The sequence below is a fragment of the Filicampus tigris genome, chromosome 1, assembly GCF_054856515.1.
Source record: "Filicampus tigris isolate MCC_2025a chromosome 1, RoL_Ftig_1.0, whole genome shotgun sequence".
In the NCBI taxonomy this organism is placed as follows: domain Eukaryota; kingdom Metazoa; phylum Chordata; class Actinopteri; order Syngnathiformes; family Syngnathidae; genus Filicampus; species Filicampus tigris.
Window position 1 is genome coordinate 32,074,677 of NC_141217.1, and position 18,900 is coordinate 32,093,576.

The following is an 18,900-nucleotide window of genomic DNA, read 5'->3' on the forward strand; positions in this document are numbered from 1 at the left end:
AATTGCCCGTGTTTGTCTAATGGTAATTCTGGAAAATTGCCTGCTTCACCTTGTGATACTGACTATGGAAAATTAGAGAGGGAGGACGAAGCAGTTCGGATATCGGATGGATGTTTTGGAGTCGCTAAGCGAGTCAGAAACAGTTACTAGCAATAGATTCCTCAGTTGTAGTACAGTAATTTACGGTGGTACTGTTGCTTTGTGGTCGCTCTGATTGAGGGATTGCGTAATGTTAAACGTGATTTAGCGTGTCTCACATTGAACAGGAAGCACAATTTTCACTGAAATTATTGATATTATTGGATGGATTCAGAATCAAAATCAAGATCGAGGGCAGCTAAGATTACTTAAATTATTATTATTATTTTAAATCATTGTTTGTTTTTTATCTCCCGTGACTGCACGTCCCTGCCCGCGAAATACGTCTGTACAGTAACGAATTATTTGTACTTAACGTAGTAAAGAAGTTGCTGTTGGTTACTTCAGCTGGCTAAAATGGGATTTCTTCCGTGGATGAGCCGGTCCGCACGTGATAGAGAGATTATGCGTGAACGCGCAGCACGCTCCTGTGTCTTTGGGCCTTCTAAGATCACAAACCCACCTGCGAGGAGAGGCAGCATGACGGCTCGCGTCCTCAACTACATCAAGCCCCTGCTTGGCAACCGGCTGGCCAAGGTAGGACCGCCCAAAAATGAGGTACTCTTCCAATGTCCAGTCTCTCTTTTTGTCGCTTGGATGAGTGCCTCTAAGAAGATTAACAGCCTGCTGCAGTTAACGTTCACTTTTTATGTCGCTTTCCGTCCAACACCTGCACGTCACTCAATCTTTGATCGCGCAGCTTCACTATTATGATGGACTGAGTTGGAAAGCAAAAGCACGCACATTCTGTACTTTAAATACAACAGTTGCCTAGTGGCTATTGACTCTTGTACAAGTTCCGAATCAACTAAAGTTCAAGTTATCGACTTAGTGCTCGTAAAAAAAATGGCATCACATTTTGTGGTGTGAGAGCTAGCTAGCTGGCTCGACTTTATGCTATCAAAACGACATATTCCAACGTGTAAGCTTTGCTACAAAAATTGTAATTTATATATAATTGCCAAAATCAAAAAAGTTCATTTTATTTCTCATTAATGTACACTCAGCATCCAATCTCGACATAAAAAACAGAAATGTAGACATTTTTTGCATATTTATTAAAACAAGAAAAACTGGAATATCATATGGTCATAAGTATTCAGGCCCTGTGCTCAGTATTTTGAGCTATTACAGCCACGAGTCTTCTTGGGAATGATGCAACAGGTGTTTTACACCTGGATTTGGGGATTCCCTGCCATTATTCCTTGCAGATCCTCTCCAGTTCTGTTAGGTTGGATGGTGGACTGTGGTGGACAGACATTTTCAGGTCTTTCCAGAGATACTCAATCGGGTTTAGGTCAGGGCTCTGGCTGGGCCAGTCAGGAATGGTCACAGAGTTGTTCTGAATCTACTCCTTTGTTATTTTAGCTCTGTGCTTTGGGTCATTGTCCTGTTGAAAGGTGAACCTTCGGCAGAGTCTGAGGTCCTGAGCACTCTGGAAGAGGTTTTCCATCAGGATATCTTTGTACTTGGCCGCATTCATTCATTCATTCATTATCCATACCGCTTCTCCTCACAAGGGTCGCGGGGCGTGCTGGAGCCTATCCCAGCTGTCTTTGGGCAGTAGGCGGGGGACACCCTGAATTGGTTGCCAGCCAATCGGCCGCATTCATCTTTTCTTCAATTGCAACCAGTTGTCCTGTCCCTGCAGTTGAAAAACACCCCCACAGCATGATGCTCCCATCACCATGTTTCACTGTAGGGATTCTATTGGGCAGGTGATGAGCAGTGCCTGCTTTTCTACACACATACCGCTTAGAATTAACATCAAAAAGTTAAGTCTTGGTCTCATTTGACCAGAGAATCTTAATTCTCATAGTATGGGAGTCCTTCATATGTTTTTTGTCAAACTATATGCAGGCTTTCATGTGTGTTGCACTGAGGAGAGGTTTCCGTCAGGCCACTCTCCCATAAAGATGCAACTGGTGGAGGGCTGCAGTTACAGTTGACTTTGTGGAACTTTGTCCCATCTCCCTACCTTGAACCTTGAGTGCTGCAGAAATTCTTTTGTAAGCTTGGCCAGATTTGTGTCTTGCCACAATTCTGTTTCTTATCACCTTGGACAGTTCCTTCAACCCCGTGATTCTAATTTTCTCATACATACACTGTGAGCTGTAGGGGTCTTATATAGACTTTTCCTAATCAAGTCCAATCAGTTTAATTAAACACAGCTGGACGCCAATAAAGGGGCAGAACCATCTCAAGGAGGATCAGAAGAAATGGCCAGCATGTGAGTTAAATAGGAAGGTTGCTGCAAAGGGTCTGAATACTTAAAATCATATGATATTTCAGTTGTTCTTTTTTCATAAATTTGCAAATATTTCTACATTTCTGTTTTTTTCTGTCAAGATGGGGTGCTGAGTGTGCATTAATGAGAAATAAAATGACCTTTTTTGATTTTGGCAAATCAACACAGGAAGTGAAAAATTTCAAGGGGACTGAATACTTTCTTTTTTGGTGCGTGGTGGCAGACATAAGGACGGACCCGCTTTAAAAAGACGACGACAGACGGGTCAGAGGACGATAGGGTACTCAGGTCGTGGATGGAGGACGGACCGTCAAAAAAGGGTCAAGTGCTCAGCTCTGTTTTTATACTTGATGTTTCCTCCCAAAGCAGGAAGAGAAAAGGAGTAACTCTGAGTGAGCCGTGGCGGTGTCTCGCTTCAACACTCGGGTCTGTAAACATGTCGCTATCGGAACTGAAAAAAAGAACGGTTGAAATGTGGTTGTTGCGTCATAGCACAGGGTGGTGGTGGTTCGGTCCCCGGCCCCTTGGGTTTTTGATAAGGTGGCCCCCTGAATAATTTAGTTGAATAGCCCTGCTGTATACTGTTCAAAAATATTTGAAATCAGAAGTCACAGACAAAAATGTGTCATGAGAAAATTTAATTTCACTGTACAACATTTGTTCAATTTATGTTAAAATATCCTTTGGTGTGGGAGACAAGCTTGCAGTGTGTAAAAAGTGCAAAAAAAAAAAAACATTTTGGTGGTGAAATTCTGCCCAAGAAGGTCAACATGAAGTGGACACTCTTGAAAAAAGTGATGCAACCTGTCAACTAAATGTTTTGGACAATTTGAAACTGAGACTATTAGCTTCCTCTGGTAAATGACATGTCTTGTAATTTTCTTTTCACTTGACTTTCTGAGTGTGGTCAACTTGCATAAATTGTCACTGAATAATTTACATCACTGACAGGCGTTTGCTCAGGTGTACGTTTACAACATCACCATCTCCTTTGTGACAGCACAAGGGCGGAAATGGTGGCAAGGAACCAAACATGAGCACAATACTTTGTTAGTGTATTAAGGTGTTTTTTTTCAGGTATCTGTACGTGAGCATTTATTTTTCTGGATGACTTTTTACTTTTGCTCCCTACATTTGAGAATCTGTACATTGTACCCCCTACTTTGTCAGAAGGCTTGTTAGTTGTTTTTTCCAACATCTGTGGGCGACGACACGATGTCGAAACACATGAATCGGGCAAAGTAAAGTTGACCAATATGAACATTTTGATTGACGATGGTGGAAAAGAACAGTTACAACATGTAACAGATTCAGAGATGCAAGTTATTGAAGAATCGCCATCCATGGCCTTACTTAGGAGAATATGTTTGAATGTTTTGAGGCAAATAAAAAAAATATATAAAATATTATGTGGTAAATGTGGTATTCATGGGCTGATAAAAAAGCATTGGAATCGGCTATACCTTACATGCATTAACGATAATCCAACACATTTCAAAGTTGTTTACTAATGTAATCATTTTGTTGAACTTTTAAAAACCCCATCATACAGTACATTTCCACATTCTCTTTTTACGGCCATCAGCCACAACATTAAGTAGACCTGCACTAATCTAACTAACCTCCGCTGTTGTCTAATCTTTGCGCCGGTGTTCCAAATGTTGTGTTTCCAAGTAGAAAAGCAGCAATTGCTGGTCAACTTTGACCGTTCGCTAATCGTCGATTCTTATCTTTGGATCTGCAGGCACGTGCTTTGGCTTCTTGTCACCAAAGGTCCACCTACACTGTGAGGAACGCCCACACAATCCACACCATCTTTCCCTTCTGACCTTTGAGGCCAATTGTTTTAAAAACTTGGCGTGTTTGAGTTCCACTGTCCTCTCATTCACATCCCTCACTAATGTCCCTCCTTTTCTCTCCACCACCACAAACGATCTATCTCCCCTCCATCCAGACCCACCAGATGATTGTGAGTACGCATGATTATTGTGCATGTACAAGTCATACATTAAGGATCTTAGTGCAACTTTGTGTGCGTGTGTGTGACTTTCAGCCTCCACCAGCACAATATGGAGGCAGGCACACAGTGACGCTAATTCCTGGAGACGGCATCGGGCCCGAGCTGGCCAACCATGTGCAGGAGCTGTTTCGGTGCAGAGACTAGAAACATGTTGTTGCTCTTGAAATGAATCCATCTAATCATCACCATCATCCGTCATTACCATTATCAACAATCTAGTCCAATGTTTCCCAACCTTTATTGCGCCAAGGCAGATATTTGACATTTTACAAAAATAAAGGGCACGGCATACCATGAAACAAAAATGTCACAAAAAGTATATCCCTCTATCTCCATTTTCTTTCGCTTCGGGGGCGGCACCTTTAGGATGGAAGTCCAGACTTCCCTCTCCCCAGACACTTTGTCCATCTCTTCCGGGAGAATCCCAAGGTGTTCCCAGGCCGACTGGGAGGCAAAGTCTCTCCAGCCCTGGCGAGTCTGTCTCTGGTGTGACATACCCGGAACACTTCGCCGGGGAGGCGTCCGAAAGGCATCCTAACCAGATGCCCAAGCCGCCTCATCTAGCTCCTCTCGATGCGAAGGAGCAGTTGCTCTACTCTGAGCCCCCCCTCCCCCCGGATGGCCGAGCTTCTCACCCTAATTCTAAAGGAGAGCCCAGACACCTTGTGGCGGAAACATATTTCGCAAGCTTTGTTCTTTCAGTCATGAAACCACATCTCATGATCATAGGTGAGGCTAGGAACGTAGATCGACCGGTAAATTGAGAGCTTTGCCTTTCGGCTCAGGCCTTCGCCTCGACAAACCGACACAGAGTCCGCATCGCTGCAGGCGCTGCAACCGATCCTCCTGTCGATCTCTTGCTCCATGAACAAAGATAGACTAAAATGTTCGCAAACTGGTTGAGAATCAGTAATCTCAATAATCAACATGACAATTCCCGAGGATGGATTCATAATCCAAATGTTTTCTTCTGGCGAAATGACACGGACGAACATCTGAGTTTTTCCATCAGGTTCTGTTGTGTTCCGGTGGACTTTGAGGTTGTCAATGTGGACTCGTCCTTGGCCTCGGAAGATGATATCAACAATGCCATCATGGCAATCAAGCGCAATGGAGTTGCACTCAAAGGTAAACTTTTATAAGGTAAACTTATGTGCGTACATGTCAGATCCTGTGCAGTTGTGTAACTTGGACTTTAATGCAGGTAACCTTGAGACCAACCACAATTTACCCGCCTCCCACAAATCCAGAAACAACCTACTCCGGTGAGTGGCACCAGAATCGCAGCCCACTGGGACATCGTGATTCACGATGCGCTCGGCGCGTCCGCCTCACAGCAACAAGCTCGTGGCTTCATGGGGATTACCTTCCGAAACATGTAACGGAAGACTCCAAGGGCCTCATTTATGAATACTGTATCCCAAATAGCTACATTCACATGTGGCGAACACTCTCTGTAACTTCCACTCGCAACCCAGGCTAAACTTCCCCGATATACAAAGATGTTGGTCTGTCAGTCAAGATATTTCACTTCAACTTACATAAGCGGATAAGTGGTTTCACATCTTAGTTTGCGAGTCAACATTTGCATTTTGTGCCTCATGAAAACACATTGAAGCAATGGCAATACTAAGAATCAAAGATTTTTTCATATTTTACTATCTGCAGAGACAGTCCGAAAAAGCTTCACCGGGCTGGCCGCACGGGTGGTAACGTGATGCAACGCACTTATGTCACCTACGCATGGGAAGTAGAAGTTGGAAGCAGATGGTCAGTACGGTATTGGGTTGGGCCGCGAGGTTGTTATACATGCTGGTCTGACTGGGCCAGTACAAATTTGATACTTAAATACGGATCAACACAATCTTGTTTTTAAACAGCGATGATGCATCCATGATTGATTGTCACCCATCCTCTCTGCTTTCCACCGTTACATATACCAAGGCAAGCTCAGTGCTACTTTAGCCACACCAGGTAGCTAGCAACAAGCTTTGGCTGGCTAATCACGTTACGAAATTGCTCCCAAGTCAGTACGAAATCATCGCCTTCATGTCGGCGAATAAGTTGCACTTCGAGCAAGTATCATTCTCACAAAGTGATGATGAGACGTAAAGTAAACAGAATATGTTTATGGCAAAGCAAAAACTGACTTGAAAATGTGAAACGCGGGAATTAAGCACTTTGGTGATCGGGTACACGTTTCACAGAAGTGTGATTGGAATCGCGTTAAAGCAGACAGAGCGTGTCCAACTTTGAACAGCAAAATAGCAGGCAAATTTAGAAGTGTCTGGAGAGGAATTATACACATTGACGGCTGTGACATATGGAGGACCAAAACTGCTCAAATCAAAAATAAATAAAAGTGAAAATAAAGACAAATAAAATAAAAAGAAATATTAAAAATATAATTGAAATAAAATATAAATAAATTGATAGCATTTGTATATTTATTTTTTGTATTTATTTCCACATTTATTTTGGTATTTTTAAATCTATTTTAATTTTTGTATTTATTTTGTATTATATATTTTTTGTTGTAATTGTTTCCTTTTTTAATTTATTTTTTTAATTGTATATTTTTATTTTGAATGTAGTTAATGTAGTTATCAATTTATATATATTTGTTTTTATTTTTACTTTTATTTATTTTTTATTTTGGCAGTTTTGGTCCTCCAAAGAGACAGCACTGAAACCAGAAATGAATTACCATACGTTATAGCGTATATTAGCCAGGAGGTGTTACCTGTCAGGTTAAAAATATATTAATATAATATAATGAATATTTATAATGCCAGTAAGGTTATTTGTGTGTTTTCACAATATAGTCCTGATTTGATTTAAAATTTTGAGATCTGCACAAAGAATTCTCTCAACATTACATTACAGTAGGTCTTGTTTTTTTTTTAAACAATTTAACTTTAGATTAAATAAATAAATAAGTTCTTGTTCTTATATAAAAAAAGCAAACACATTGTTCATTTGTTATATTGTCATCAGATGAATGGATGGCTCAAATCCTTGTTTCATTTCCCTCGGATTACTTGCAAAATTTGCTCCTCGAAGTTAGAAAGTGAAATGAAGTTAATGATAGGCAAAACTACTCCTCAAAGAAAACTAGTTATTTTGAGCCTTGCTCAACACCACCTTTGTTTTTTGTTGGCGGTTGTGGGAAATGTTTAATAGGTTAATCTCCAACCGTTTTTCTTTTTTTTTTTTTTTTATTGGCAGAGGTGGGCATTCCGTCATGAGAAGAACAGAGAAGTTCATGTGATTTGTCCAAAAACGATTACTTTTTTTTTTTTTTTAAGAATCAAAATCGAGAATCGTTAGGAACCGGAATAGAATCAAAGAACCGGAATCGTCCCAATTCAAACGATGCCCAAGCAGAAAGAACAACACAATGCACTGTAGACAGCAGTAACGGTAAATGTGGCCACAAACTAGGTGGAAATAAAGCCACAACAATTCCCTAAGAAAATGTTTTTGTTCTCAGCATTTTTGCCCAAAAGCCAAGACTAAGATTAAATCTAAAATGCCTGCCAAAAACAACACTGGCTGGAACTGCACAAATGGAAAACAACATGGGCTTTCAAACAGATTTGCTGCTATTAATATTGTGACATGACGACGTCGATTTATTGTGGCAGTTTTAATATCGCAATATCACGATATTGCCGATATTGTGACATCCCTAGTACCCGCCTATAGGGCGGCCTGCCTCTAATTTTAAACGGGCTTCCGTCAGCGATTCCGACGGCAAACTTCTATAGCACTCCCCATCTCTGAGCCAGTTCTGTGTACTCTTTGATAAATGAGGCCCCAGGACTTTTGACATCTTAGAGGAAGAGGGCCAAGACTTGAATAGATACTGTGTATACTTTTTTCAGATTTTTGGATGGTGGTGGGCCGAAAGATTTCGCTAATTTTAAATACGGGCCCGCAGTAAAGTTTGAGAAAAGTCTCAAGTGTGTCTTTGTTTTTGCATCTCTTCGCAGAACCACTTTGGATCTGTACGCCAACATGATGCACTGCAGGACTCTGCCGGGCGTGCCGACTCGACATCACAACATCGACGTCATGATCATCAGGGAGAACACAGAGGGCGAGTACAGCAGCCTGGAGCATGAAGTAAGCTCCCCGTTTTGTTGTTTGCCCTGGCCGCCATCTTTCTAAACTCTGCTTGTTGCTTCCTTGCAGAGGTAGGCGACTCACTTGAGTCACAGACTCAAGTCGCCAATTTTAGGAATTATTTGGGTAAAAATGAGAAAAGCCTCAACCTGACTTGACTTGAAACACATGACTTGATAAGTCTTTTATGTTTACAGTTGAAAATCGGTATTGTCAATACAGTGCCTTTGTTTGAAGAGGCAAGAGTTTCACCATGACAAGGCGCCTGCTCACAACGCCCCGAGCATCTGACACTTGGCCAAGATGTACATCATGCCAGAAAAACTGTGTGATATTTTCGTCTTTGCCAAGCTCTAAAGCTTGGCTCTACATGTTTGAAATGAAGTTGGGCTCGAATTGACTTTTTGGAGTTTTGCCAAGGAAACCTGAGACCTGAATCTCGAAGGGTAACACTCGACACTTCTGACTTACTCGCACCTGTACTTCCTTGTGCAGAATGTCCCAGGAGTGGTGGAATGTCTGAAGATCATCACCAGGAGCAAATCGTTACGCATCGCCGATTACGCCTTCAGAATGGCTCGTGAGAAAGGTCGCAGACGAGTGACCGCCGTGCACAAGGCCAACATCATGTCAGTGTCCCCGCGCATGCTTCCCATAGTGTGGATATGAGCTTGATCTCAGTTTTGTGTTTGGAGTAGGAAGCTGGCCGACGGCCTCTTCCTGGCATGCTGTAAGGAGGTTGCCAGTGGTTACCCCGAGATCACCTTTGACAGTATGATTGTGGACAACACGACCATGCAGGTGAGTGGGTAGGAGCGGTCGTCCACAAGGACAAATGCAAAGGACAAAACGGCGGCAGTGGCAAAAAAAATGCTCACACTGAACTTAAGTGAAAGCGCAGATACGTGCGTCCAAAAATACTCTTGCAAAAGCAGAATTACTCATTCAACTCCTTTATGTTAAAAAAAAAAAAAAAAAATCAAACTACGAAGTGTATTTAAGTACATTTTTTACTGTCATTTATGTACACAGTAGCTGTTTGATAACTTGGCACAACAACCACAAAAAGTCCTGTGCTCGTCATTGTCTTTTATGCCCCCAATTCACGTCACTCCATATCGCTGTTTTTAACTGATACGTCAGTTAATCATCAGTGAATGAAATCATCAACCGCGGTTAACCACCTTTTTCTCAAATCACATCTTTTTTACGTTGTGCCATCATCCACGGAGGTTGAAAAGGGGTAACAAGAAAGTACATGCTCAAGTCAAGCACGTATACCTGAGAAATCGACTGAAATACAGCAAGTATTTGGACTTGGTTACCTCTCACCACTGCCAATCGGGCACTTGTGTGTCTTGTCTGGCGCAGCTGGTTTCCAGGCCCCAGCAGTTTGATGTGATGGTCATGCCCAACCTATACGGCAACGTGGTGAGCAACATTTGCGCCGGACTGGTGGGCGGACCGGGCTTGGTGCCCGGAGCCAACTACGGCCGGGACTACGCCGTGTTTGAGATGGTGAGTGGAACCTCGGTTCAACTCCCAACTTTCCATCCGTCCTCTTTTTGTCGCGCTTGTCCTCTCCATCATTGGCGGGATGCTGGAGTCTGTCGCCCCTTTTTCATGATGTTCGTAAACAGCAGGTTTCGGTGCGCTTCCCTGCGGCACAAATTGATTGACAACTGCTGACTCGAACCGAAAACGAGGACAGAATCTTATTGAGTTGGGGGTAGCACCCCCAGATGTTGATTTGATTTCTGTGGGTGTCGGAAATATTCCAACAGTACTGACGGAAGGTCCGTCAGTCTGTTTTGGCATATATGTGAATTTTGTATTTTTGATTTCACCCAAAAAAAAAAAAAGTGTTAAAAGCAAGGGCGGGTCATCAAACTACTAAAAAAAATGAATTTCATCTTTCATCCATCCATCCATTATCCAAACCGTTTATCCTCACAGTGTGGTCTCTACATACAGTATTGCAGATTTTCACTTAATAGTTCACGAGATTGTAACTCCTGCAATCAATTGTTGATAAATAATGTTCTTCCACGGCTAATATTTGCAATTCTAAGAGTTACTTACTGTATGTACTTAACCACCACTGAGAGAAAAACATGGAAACAAAGCTAACGACAAAGGCAAAATGCACAGTGGAATAACCAATTTACTTTTTAATGTTCTCACTTGTCATAAAAGTGTAAAAAATATTTTCCATTGGTGAAAACCACAACAGTCCAAACTTTAATGGTGAAACCGGAATTAAATGACTACCTAACGTGCATGCATGATTTTTTGTATGTGGGAGGACGCCACGGAAGCAAAACGTTGCTTTTTACTTCAATGTGTTCGTACTTGTATTTTGAGTGTGTAAGGTGTAACGTATGCCTTTCATGAAACTCTTGACTGTGGCTGGTATGATAAACAATGATTTCTTGGCCATGTGTGCTGTGGCCAAGGCGGACCTCACTAGCGCTTGGTTGTGAGATTACAGGCGTGCGTATGTGTCATCTTTGTCGTCATGTCACCCCGCTGAAAGATTTTGGCTCCGCCCCAGTCATTTCTCCCCAGTTTTTGCATAAAAACACAAACACACTTTGCACATGTGCTGTACTGTATACGTCTGCACTAAGTTTGCTTGATTTTACTGAAAGATGATGGGCAAATGCGGTGTGCTTCACCTACCGTGCGGTGTGGCGCACGCAGGGCACCAGGAACACCGGAAGGAGCATCGCCAAACGTAACGTGGCCAACCCCACCGCCATGCTGCTGGCCTCCTGTCTGCTACTGGACCACCTCGAGCTCAGCGCGTACGCCGCCATGATCCGACGGGCTGTCCTCTGCGCTCTCACTGAATCTCGGGTAGGACACCCTCAATTAGGCCTGCGTGGAAGTGGGGACCGCATGCAAAATTTAAGGTCAATATCCATCACTATTCACGATGGGGAAATTTGGCTAATTTAATAGTAAAGACAAACTTTCCAACAGAAACATTTTGTTTTGTCAAAAGCAAATAATCCTTCAATAAAACAATAGATCTCCTTGCCCACATGCTAGGGCATTACATGACCTTCATTGCTACATATTTTTCACTTTATTTGTGCGGTGGTTTATCTGAAGCTGGGTTGTACAACAAATTTTGTCTAAAAAAACCACATTGCTAAAAAAAAGAAAAGACAAAGTGACAGCTCGTAACTCAGCTGGGGCACTCATGAGTCAATGTGACACAATATTTACACGAAATCTGCTTGTTTTAGTCAGATTAGGGGCAGGGACAAGATATTTTCACCAACTATTTCAGGTTCCTTGAAGTGCCTATCTTCAATCCTGCTTTCTCTGTTCATTCTCATACATTCCCGTACAAATTTTCCAACTTTCCCATTTCAACAATTCCCAGAATTCGGCCACCCAAATTAGGGCTGGGTGATTAATCGTTTGACTTTTTTTTCCTTAAAAATCAATAAATAGAAAAATATGTAGTTCAAAAGCCCTTTTCACACTGCTGACATTGCAGCAAGGAGCAGAAAAGCAGCATGAGCAAATGATCTCAGCGTTTGAAACCGAGACATGAGGTGACATGGCTCCGGAGCCCCGCGGAAGGCAAACCAGCTGACCGTTGTCAAAGACACTCTGCCCATTTACACGGCGAAAAAGCATTCATTTATCCACATGCTGACCCATTTCGATTGTGGAAGCAGCATCAATAAGCTCCTTACAACTGAATAATATACTGTGGCTGAGAAACACGTCTCTATCCACATCAGAGAGGATTTTAAATTTAGGAACATGGAATCAAAAGCCTCATGTTGAAGACAAGTGCATTTTCCTTGCCAAAAAATTTTTTTTTCAAACTAGGCATCCTACCGGTACCTGGCTTGGACCCAGAGTGCGATACAGGATTTTTATTAATGTTATGTTTATTGGCAATAACACCAAAGGGAACATTTTATTCAGCTATTAACTTGTTCAGCATTTAAAGTGATTTATTAAAATGTACAAAGGATTATGTTTTTAATAATATAATTCTCCTTTACCTTTTCTTTTTATTGAAGGGAAAATAACAGTCTATTACAATTCTATATTGGATATTTTATTTGAGTCATTTTGCCCGTGCCTTTCCTGAATTTGAGAGAATGCTCTCTCCAAATTGTTTTTTGATGTGTCTTTTTGTCCCCCAGCTGCACACGCATGACCTGGGTGGCCAAGGCTCCACGTCTGAAGTGGTACAGTTCATCATGAAGGCCATTCAGAGCACTGGGCCGCTCACAGTCAGCGTCTAGAACGCATGCAAATGTGTACAGCAGCTCGCGCAACTCCACAAAGGTGTCCACGGTCTTTACTAGTTAAGCAAATGCAACCTCACCGTTTTTGTTAGTGTCCAGCTCAGCCTTTTTTCAAACTTACAGACTTTCTTGAAAAGTGGTATTAATGTTTCCTTGAGCTATTTATTGTGATTAGGGTATTTGTAAATTAATACATTCTTTTTAGATTAAATTTACCTTACTGTATATCAACACTGTAAAACATTTCATTTATTTTGTTTTCATTTAAAGGTGGCACACTGTCTGCACTGTCATGGGTCAACCACCAGGGGGCTACGTTGCTATAAGTTTGTGTTTGACTCGATCAAGCACAGAAATATTACATTGAGTTCCAAAAAATTCCAATAATAACGTTCTGTATATCTGTGTATTTATCATTGTTGATCGTGATTTATGGATCCAGATTACTGAGAGTAGAAATATGTCAAGATTAAGACAGTAGTTGGGGGGGGAAATAAAAAGAGCATAGGCTAATGAATGAGTCCTGTAGTTGCTACAATATGCTTGTAGGCCCAACGTAGTAAACATGGAAGTCACCTGATAAAGCTACACTTGAATCATTAATGATGAATTTAAATATAACCATAGCATATTAAATTAGCTACTGAAGATGATGTTGTGTTGATTTTGGTGCTCTGCGGTAATGCGGTATGGACTTGGAATGAAAGTGTAACACATTTTCAAAACAACGGGTGTGGGTTGTGCACGAGTATCAAGGCAAACTGCGCGCAGCACTGTTGCAGTGACGTGCTCGCAGATGTTGCCCGCGGGAGTCAAAATAAGCCTGAAATGGGCAAACGACACAAATTGGCCTCCGAACGCGTCAAACGCGCCACTAGTTACCCAACTACTTAATTACTTACTTGATACTGTAGTACTGCTTACTGTGTATGACAATACCGGGTGCACCCATATAATTAGACGCAGGGGGGGTAGTGACATTTTTTTCGTTTGATTGGCCAGAGTGATACAAGACATCATTGAGGAGCGGTTAAGTGTGGCCTTGTGTGTGTCCGTCATTCTTTATCATACCATCCACAGTCAGGGTGTCATGAAATAAAATTGACACATATCCAGAACAATGCCCATTACACTCATAATCAAACAGGAACAAATCTAAGTAAATAGCAACATTTTGCTAATCTTAATGTAATTAGATAATTAATGATATGTTCTTTGCAGTGGTTTTGCTTTTGTGTACTCTCATAGTCTACTTCAATATCATGCATTAATTCGCTAGCTAACAGGCAATCGGAGTGATCGTCGCAGACGGCCGACGCCATTTTGCATTCTATAATCAATGGCTCATTAGTCCAAATCATATCTAAAAAGCACAATGACAAAATCGTCTTTAATTCTTCTCAATTATAAGTGTTGCTTTTTACTTAGGTTTGTTCCTGCTTGTAAGTGTGTGTGCGCAATATTGGTAATGTGTGTGCATTTTATTTCATGAAACCACGACTGTGGACGGTATGATAAACAATGATTTCTCAGCCATGCTTGCTTGCTATGGTGTGAAAGTTTTGATTTTGGTTGACTGTAAAAATTGAATGTTCTTTACCTAAAACAGATTATTTTAGAGTTTGCATTCAGATCAATTGTACATTTATTCTTTAAATATGGAGTAAAAATAAAAAAAAGGGTAGAGTATCAAGGGGTCTAAGAATACTCCATCCATGTGAAAATGGCAGAAAAATCACAGATATCAATAATTTCCCCTAGGTATGGGGGTGGCCACAGAGTGACAAGGGGTGGCCTTGGCCACTCCTGGCCACCCTGCAACTCCGCTCTGGTTACATGGGAAGGACAATTAGAAGATAATGGCTGTTTATGTGTTGACGTTGCGCTTCCGTAATCCCAATAATGGTGAGACAATTGAGTAGGGAACATGTTTAGTGTGCTCTTTGACTGCTATTTCCACTTCAACACACACAATCGCCGAGGCATGCGGAGAGGGCCCCTCGCTTGTGTGGAAAGGTCTCTCCGATACATCACAAAGAAGGTCACGGCTGTTTGAGTTCAAGGTACTAAAAAAGCTCACAAAAAGTTTGGAATATTGGACTAAGTGGTAACACTTGATGATGAACCTAAAACGCAATACAACTTGGCCTGGTCAACTTAATTTGGCCAAAGTCCAACTTTTTAATGTTTCTGTTTATGCACAACCAATATATTTCCTGTTTCAATTAGCACTGGCATTTAAAAAAAGAAAAGAAAAAGGATTGGTATTTAAACATGAGACCAAAACGACACCAAACAATTCATCATCAGCACCTTGCCATCAAACAGGAAGTGGCCACTGAGCCTAGTGGTGTCAACAGAGAGCCTGGAAGAGTCACAGAAAGGCACAGAAGTGGAAATCTTTGGAAATTTTCATGGGTCAACCCAAAGGCCAGTTGTGAATTTTGTTATTTAGATTATTGTTAGGAAGAGCAAGGTGAGCAAAAAGTACTAAAACATTGAGAAGCCAAAGGTGTGCATTCAAACATTTTGAGAAAACAAAATTAAGTTCACCTTAAAAAAAAGGTTATGGTGCATGTTAGGTTCATACTGAAAGTTCGCCTAAAAAGAAAATCTAAATCTAAATGACTAAAAATCTCAATTACGTTACATACAGTATAAATCAAATGAAGATAAATTGATATTGGTCTATTAAAAAACATAGCAGTGTCTGTATTTTTCTAAACATATAAAATATTTGTTGTAATTTGCTGAAATATTTACTGTATGAAGTGAAAGATGTCTTCGCCTACTGCCCGAAGACAGCTGGAATAGGCTCCAGCACGCCCGCGACCCTTGAGAATAAATGGTTCAGATAATGGGCGGGTGGATATAAATTCAACTTTGGCTAAACTGTGAAGCCAAACCAGAAAGTCGCGCTTCAAATTAGAAACCTGACATCTCATCCAAACAATTGTTGAATACATTTGACCCAAAAAGAAGGAACTTGGTCTCATCAGCCCACAATATGTTTCTCCATTTATCTTTAGGCCAATGGACCTTTACAACAACATTCTATGTGGCTTGTTGTCGTCAGATTACATAATCACACATAGTCATCCTGAATATGCAAATCACTACTTTTGCCCAAATGAAACTCTTCAACTCATTTCAACATAGTTCATGGACACCAAGATTGCAGCAAATCACTATTTATGTCTCAAAGAAAGTCCTGAACACACATCAGCATAATTTGCGAACGGTGAATTTACAGGCAAAATTGACTGTTGAAGACGTTTCACCTCGAATCCAAAAGGCCACTTCTAGTCTAATTATTTGGTGTGGAGTCCAGGGGCATAAATAACGTCCCCCCATAAATAACCTGAGATGGTTAAAAACAGATGGATTTCTCATATTCCACAAACGCAATATTAACCAGCATGCCGTATTTCAGTTAGCCTGCATAGAACATATTCTGGAAAAAAATATGTTTGGGTTGACTTCCTGTTTAAGAAACCAGAAAAACATGCAGCTGCGCACATGGGAAGTTCATATTTTCGAACAAAATCGGCGACTGCATTTGGTTAGTCATGTTGTACTGCTATTGGTTGGAACACAACTGTACCTTCTCACAGTGGTGACCTCTTCTCCAGCATCTTTGTCCGGCCGCCGCAATCCGCTGCATCACTTCATGCTCAATCTGTCTGGCCGACCTGGTGGTGACGCTTTTCCAGGTGATGAACCTGCTCTCCTTTGCACCCCATATCATTCCTGTAAAATTAAAAGAAACAAAACAAGTTGAAAGGATTTAATCCAGTGATTCCAAACCACACTAGTATTTTTGATCATCGGGTAAGCAAGTATTTCTTTTCATCCATCTCTGTTCAGGCTAGTGATGCATAGTGACAGGTGCAACATTTACCAGTTCTTCCAGGAGATGGCAGAAGTTACAATTAACCTGACTGTCCACCTCTTTCCATTTATATAAGTAAATAAGAGCTAAGTGTTCAACTAAACACGCCTACATTTCACACTAGGTACATTTGGGAGTAAACTGAGACAAGATCATCATTTCAGCAGATTGCCGGTCATGGGCCAAAACCTCCAATGTCAACATTTTGTAATTTTGAGATTTGGGTCAGTACAAATGGCAACTTACTGACCAAATAAAGTGTACAAAAGTGCTTGCTTCCTTTGAGGATGCCAAGTTCAGAGGTGGGCGTTCGTCAGTGCTTTAGTCTGTCTGCGAGTTTTCGTCTATTTTTCAGGCCCGCCTGCCGAGTCAGCCAAACGGCGTCGAGAACGGATTTACCGGTACCGCGTCAGACGTAGGTGCCAAATAAATAAAAAATAAAAGTGTTGTTTACCTTTCGGTCCCACAGACACAATGACATGCGCTCCATATTATTTATTTCATAAAGCTGTGTGTGTGTGTGCCTGTTGTTTTTATTTCCTTTTTTTTCCTTTATTTGGCGGCTTGTCTGGTTGTGACGTGAAATATGTTCTCGACGCCGATTGGCTGTCGCCGACCAGGTACGGACTGGGACCACGTGGGTCTGCTGGAAATACAGCTTAACGGATAAACGATTCCCACCTCTGGCAATGTTAATGATTGAACAAACCAAAGTCTTTTTAGTGACTCCTGAAAAGTGATGTTTTTGGAGGATTCCGCCCAATGCCAGCGATGTATACTTTTTATGATGTTGTTTGATGGTGAAATTTTTCTTATATCAAATGGTTGCCTTTGTCAACTAGAAGGTTTTCCTCGTGGTGGAGTACAGGCTTCATCAGCAATTTGTTTTTAATATTTTGACATTGTTATGTGTTCATTGACTTCACCAGTCAGGTTGACAAAGAGGAAATCTGTGATAGCTACATCTAGGGTTACCAACTCCCGGAAAAATAAATAAGGGACCCCTCATCGGCAGGGAGGGCAGTACACGTGGCTTTGTTTGCAGCTTTGTATAAAAAAAATTAAAAGTCACTTCCGGTATCAATATCAGATAGGTATTGTGATATTTGGTCCAGACTTGGTATCGGATCGAATCCAAAATCACTGGTATCGCCCATACCTACCTTCAACCTTCATGGCGTGATTTTTTCAGCTCTTTTTTGGGGGTGAAACAATTTTTAACTATTCAAACCCGAGTTGAATAAGATGCGTATTTTTGAATGATATGAACACATTAGAAAGTTATTATCCAGAAATTTACTTGAATACAAAGTAACAAAATTAACTTATAAAAATAAATATCTCTCAAACAGAAACCTTTCCTGCTTAACTTAAGAACATTCATCCTGTAACTTATGAATATCTCAATGCCACCTTATGTGGAGCCTATTTTTCAATTTATATTTCCTCTGAGATCTTGCTACAGTGAGCAGCGGTTTGTCTTTGACAACTGCAGAGTAAAACGCTGAGCAAGACATGTCATGGTTGAGGCTGACAATGAGCTCACCTTTAATCAGTTCAGCAGAACATTTCTTTCGCACATTTATCCACTTAATCTTCATAAAAGAGAAAAAAATAAACATTTCATTGTTTTTCTACTATATGTGAAATTAAAGTGTAGTATATCGACTTCCTGTACGGTAAAATGTATGCATATCTGAACTTGTAATTAATGTAAGGCTGTGTGTGTGTATTCTTTAGCTATTATTCATCAATGTCAATCAATCAATCAATTACCTGTCTGTTTAATGTGACTGTTTATTCCACCCCAAAAGTATTGTTTGTTTACGCAATGCTGACATTCATTGCACATCCCCATATTAACCTTCTGACATTCATTGCACATTCCCATTTTAACCTTGATCGGAGGGTTAAAAAAAATCTTTACATACCGTATCTAGCTCTGGCGTTACCTGGTGGACAACATATTTTTCTAGGGATCCCCTAGTTTTGTCTCCACCACTGAACGCATGTTTGTTTGAGGTCAGTCAGTCCACCATGGACTATCGAAAAAGTGCGCCGGTGATTTTCTCTCACTTTTTCGACCCATGTATTTTCTGCTTTCGAGTCCTTTGTATTTTTGCAACAATTTCTGCGGAGGAGTAGTGCTTCTGCCGGTCGCATTGCTGCTCGAAGGTGTGTCACCGTGTCATTA

The 18,900-nt window shown here is 41.1% G+C and overlaps 2 protein-coding genes and 1 long non-coding RNA gene across 6 annotated transcripts in view; 1 reads left to right on the forward strand and 2 right to left on the reverse strand.

The window, feature by feature from the left end:
* fam120c (family with sequence similarity 120 member C) overlaps window positions 1-752 on the reverse strand; it is a 35,462-nt gene extending 34,710 nt beyond the window's left edge. The window contains exon 1 of the mRNA XM_086032977.1: window positions 602-752. The gene's annotated coding sequence lies outside the window, so the exon portion shown is untranslated. The remainder of the gene's footprint in view (window positions 1-601) is intronic.
* LOC147153607 (isocitrate dehydrogenase [NAD] subunit gamma, mitochondrial-like) lies at window positions 458-13,462 on the forward strand. Of its 4 annotated transcripts, none has more exons than XM_086033018.1 (13): window positions 458-696; window positions 2,610-2,706; window positions 4,131-4,172; window positions 4,341-4,355; window positions 4,440-4,537; window positions 5,419-5,534; window positions 5,611-5,671; window positions 8,402-8,534; window positions 9,030-9,163; window positions 9,233-9,335; window positions 9,906-10,052; window positions 11,238-11,393; window positions 12,710-13,462. In XM_086033018.1, exons 1-13 carry the CDS (start codon window positions 692-694, stop codon window positions 12,809-12,811), a joined length of 1,209 nt encoding a protein of 402 aa, XP_085889144.1. In that variant the 5' UTR covers window positions 458-691; the 3' UTR covers window positions 12,812-13,462. The 4 variants fall into 4 exon arrangements, with proteins under 4 accessions (XP_085889144.1, XP_085889124.1, XP_085889154.1 ...); XM_086033028.1 differs by having other exon boundaries at window positions 473-675; XM_086032998.1 differs by lacking the exon at window positions 2,610-2,706 and having other exon boundaries at window positions 463-696.
* LOC147153608 (uncharacterized) lies at window positions 9,340-18,888 on the reverse strand. Its single transcript, XR_015087107.1, has 4 exons — window positions 18,638-18,888; window positions 16,419-16,564; window positions 11,217-11,414; window positions 9,340-10,193 (listed from the first exon to the last, which is right to left on the reverse strand). It is a non-coding gene; the product is annotated as an uncharacterized LOC147153608 (long non-coding RNA).
* Between the last annotated feature and the right edge of the window lie 12 nt (window positions 18,889-18,900).

Coding starts and splice junctions, on each gene's coding strand:
- LOC147153607 (XM_086032998.1), top strand. CDS start 496: ATGGGATTTCTTCCGTGGATGAGCCGGTCCGCACGTGATAGAGAGATT. Junction 5,535..5,610: donor CAATGGAGTTGCACTCAAAG/GTAAACTTTTAT, acceptor ACTTTAATGCAG/GTAACCTTGAGACCAACCAC. Junction 9,336..9,905: donor TGGACAACACGACCATGCAG/GTGAGTGGGTAG, acceptor TGTCTGGCGCAG/CTGGTTTCCAGGCCCCAGCA.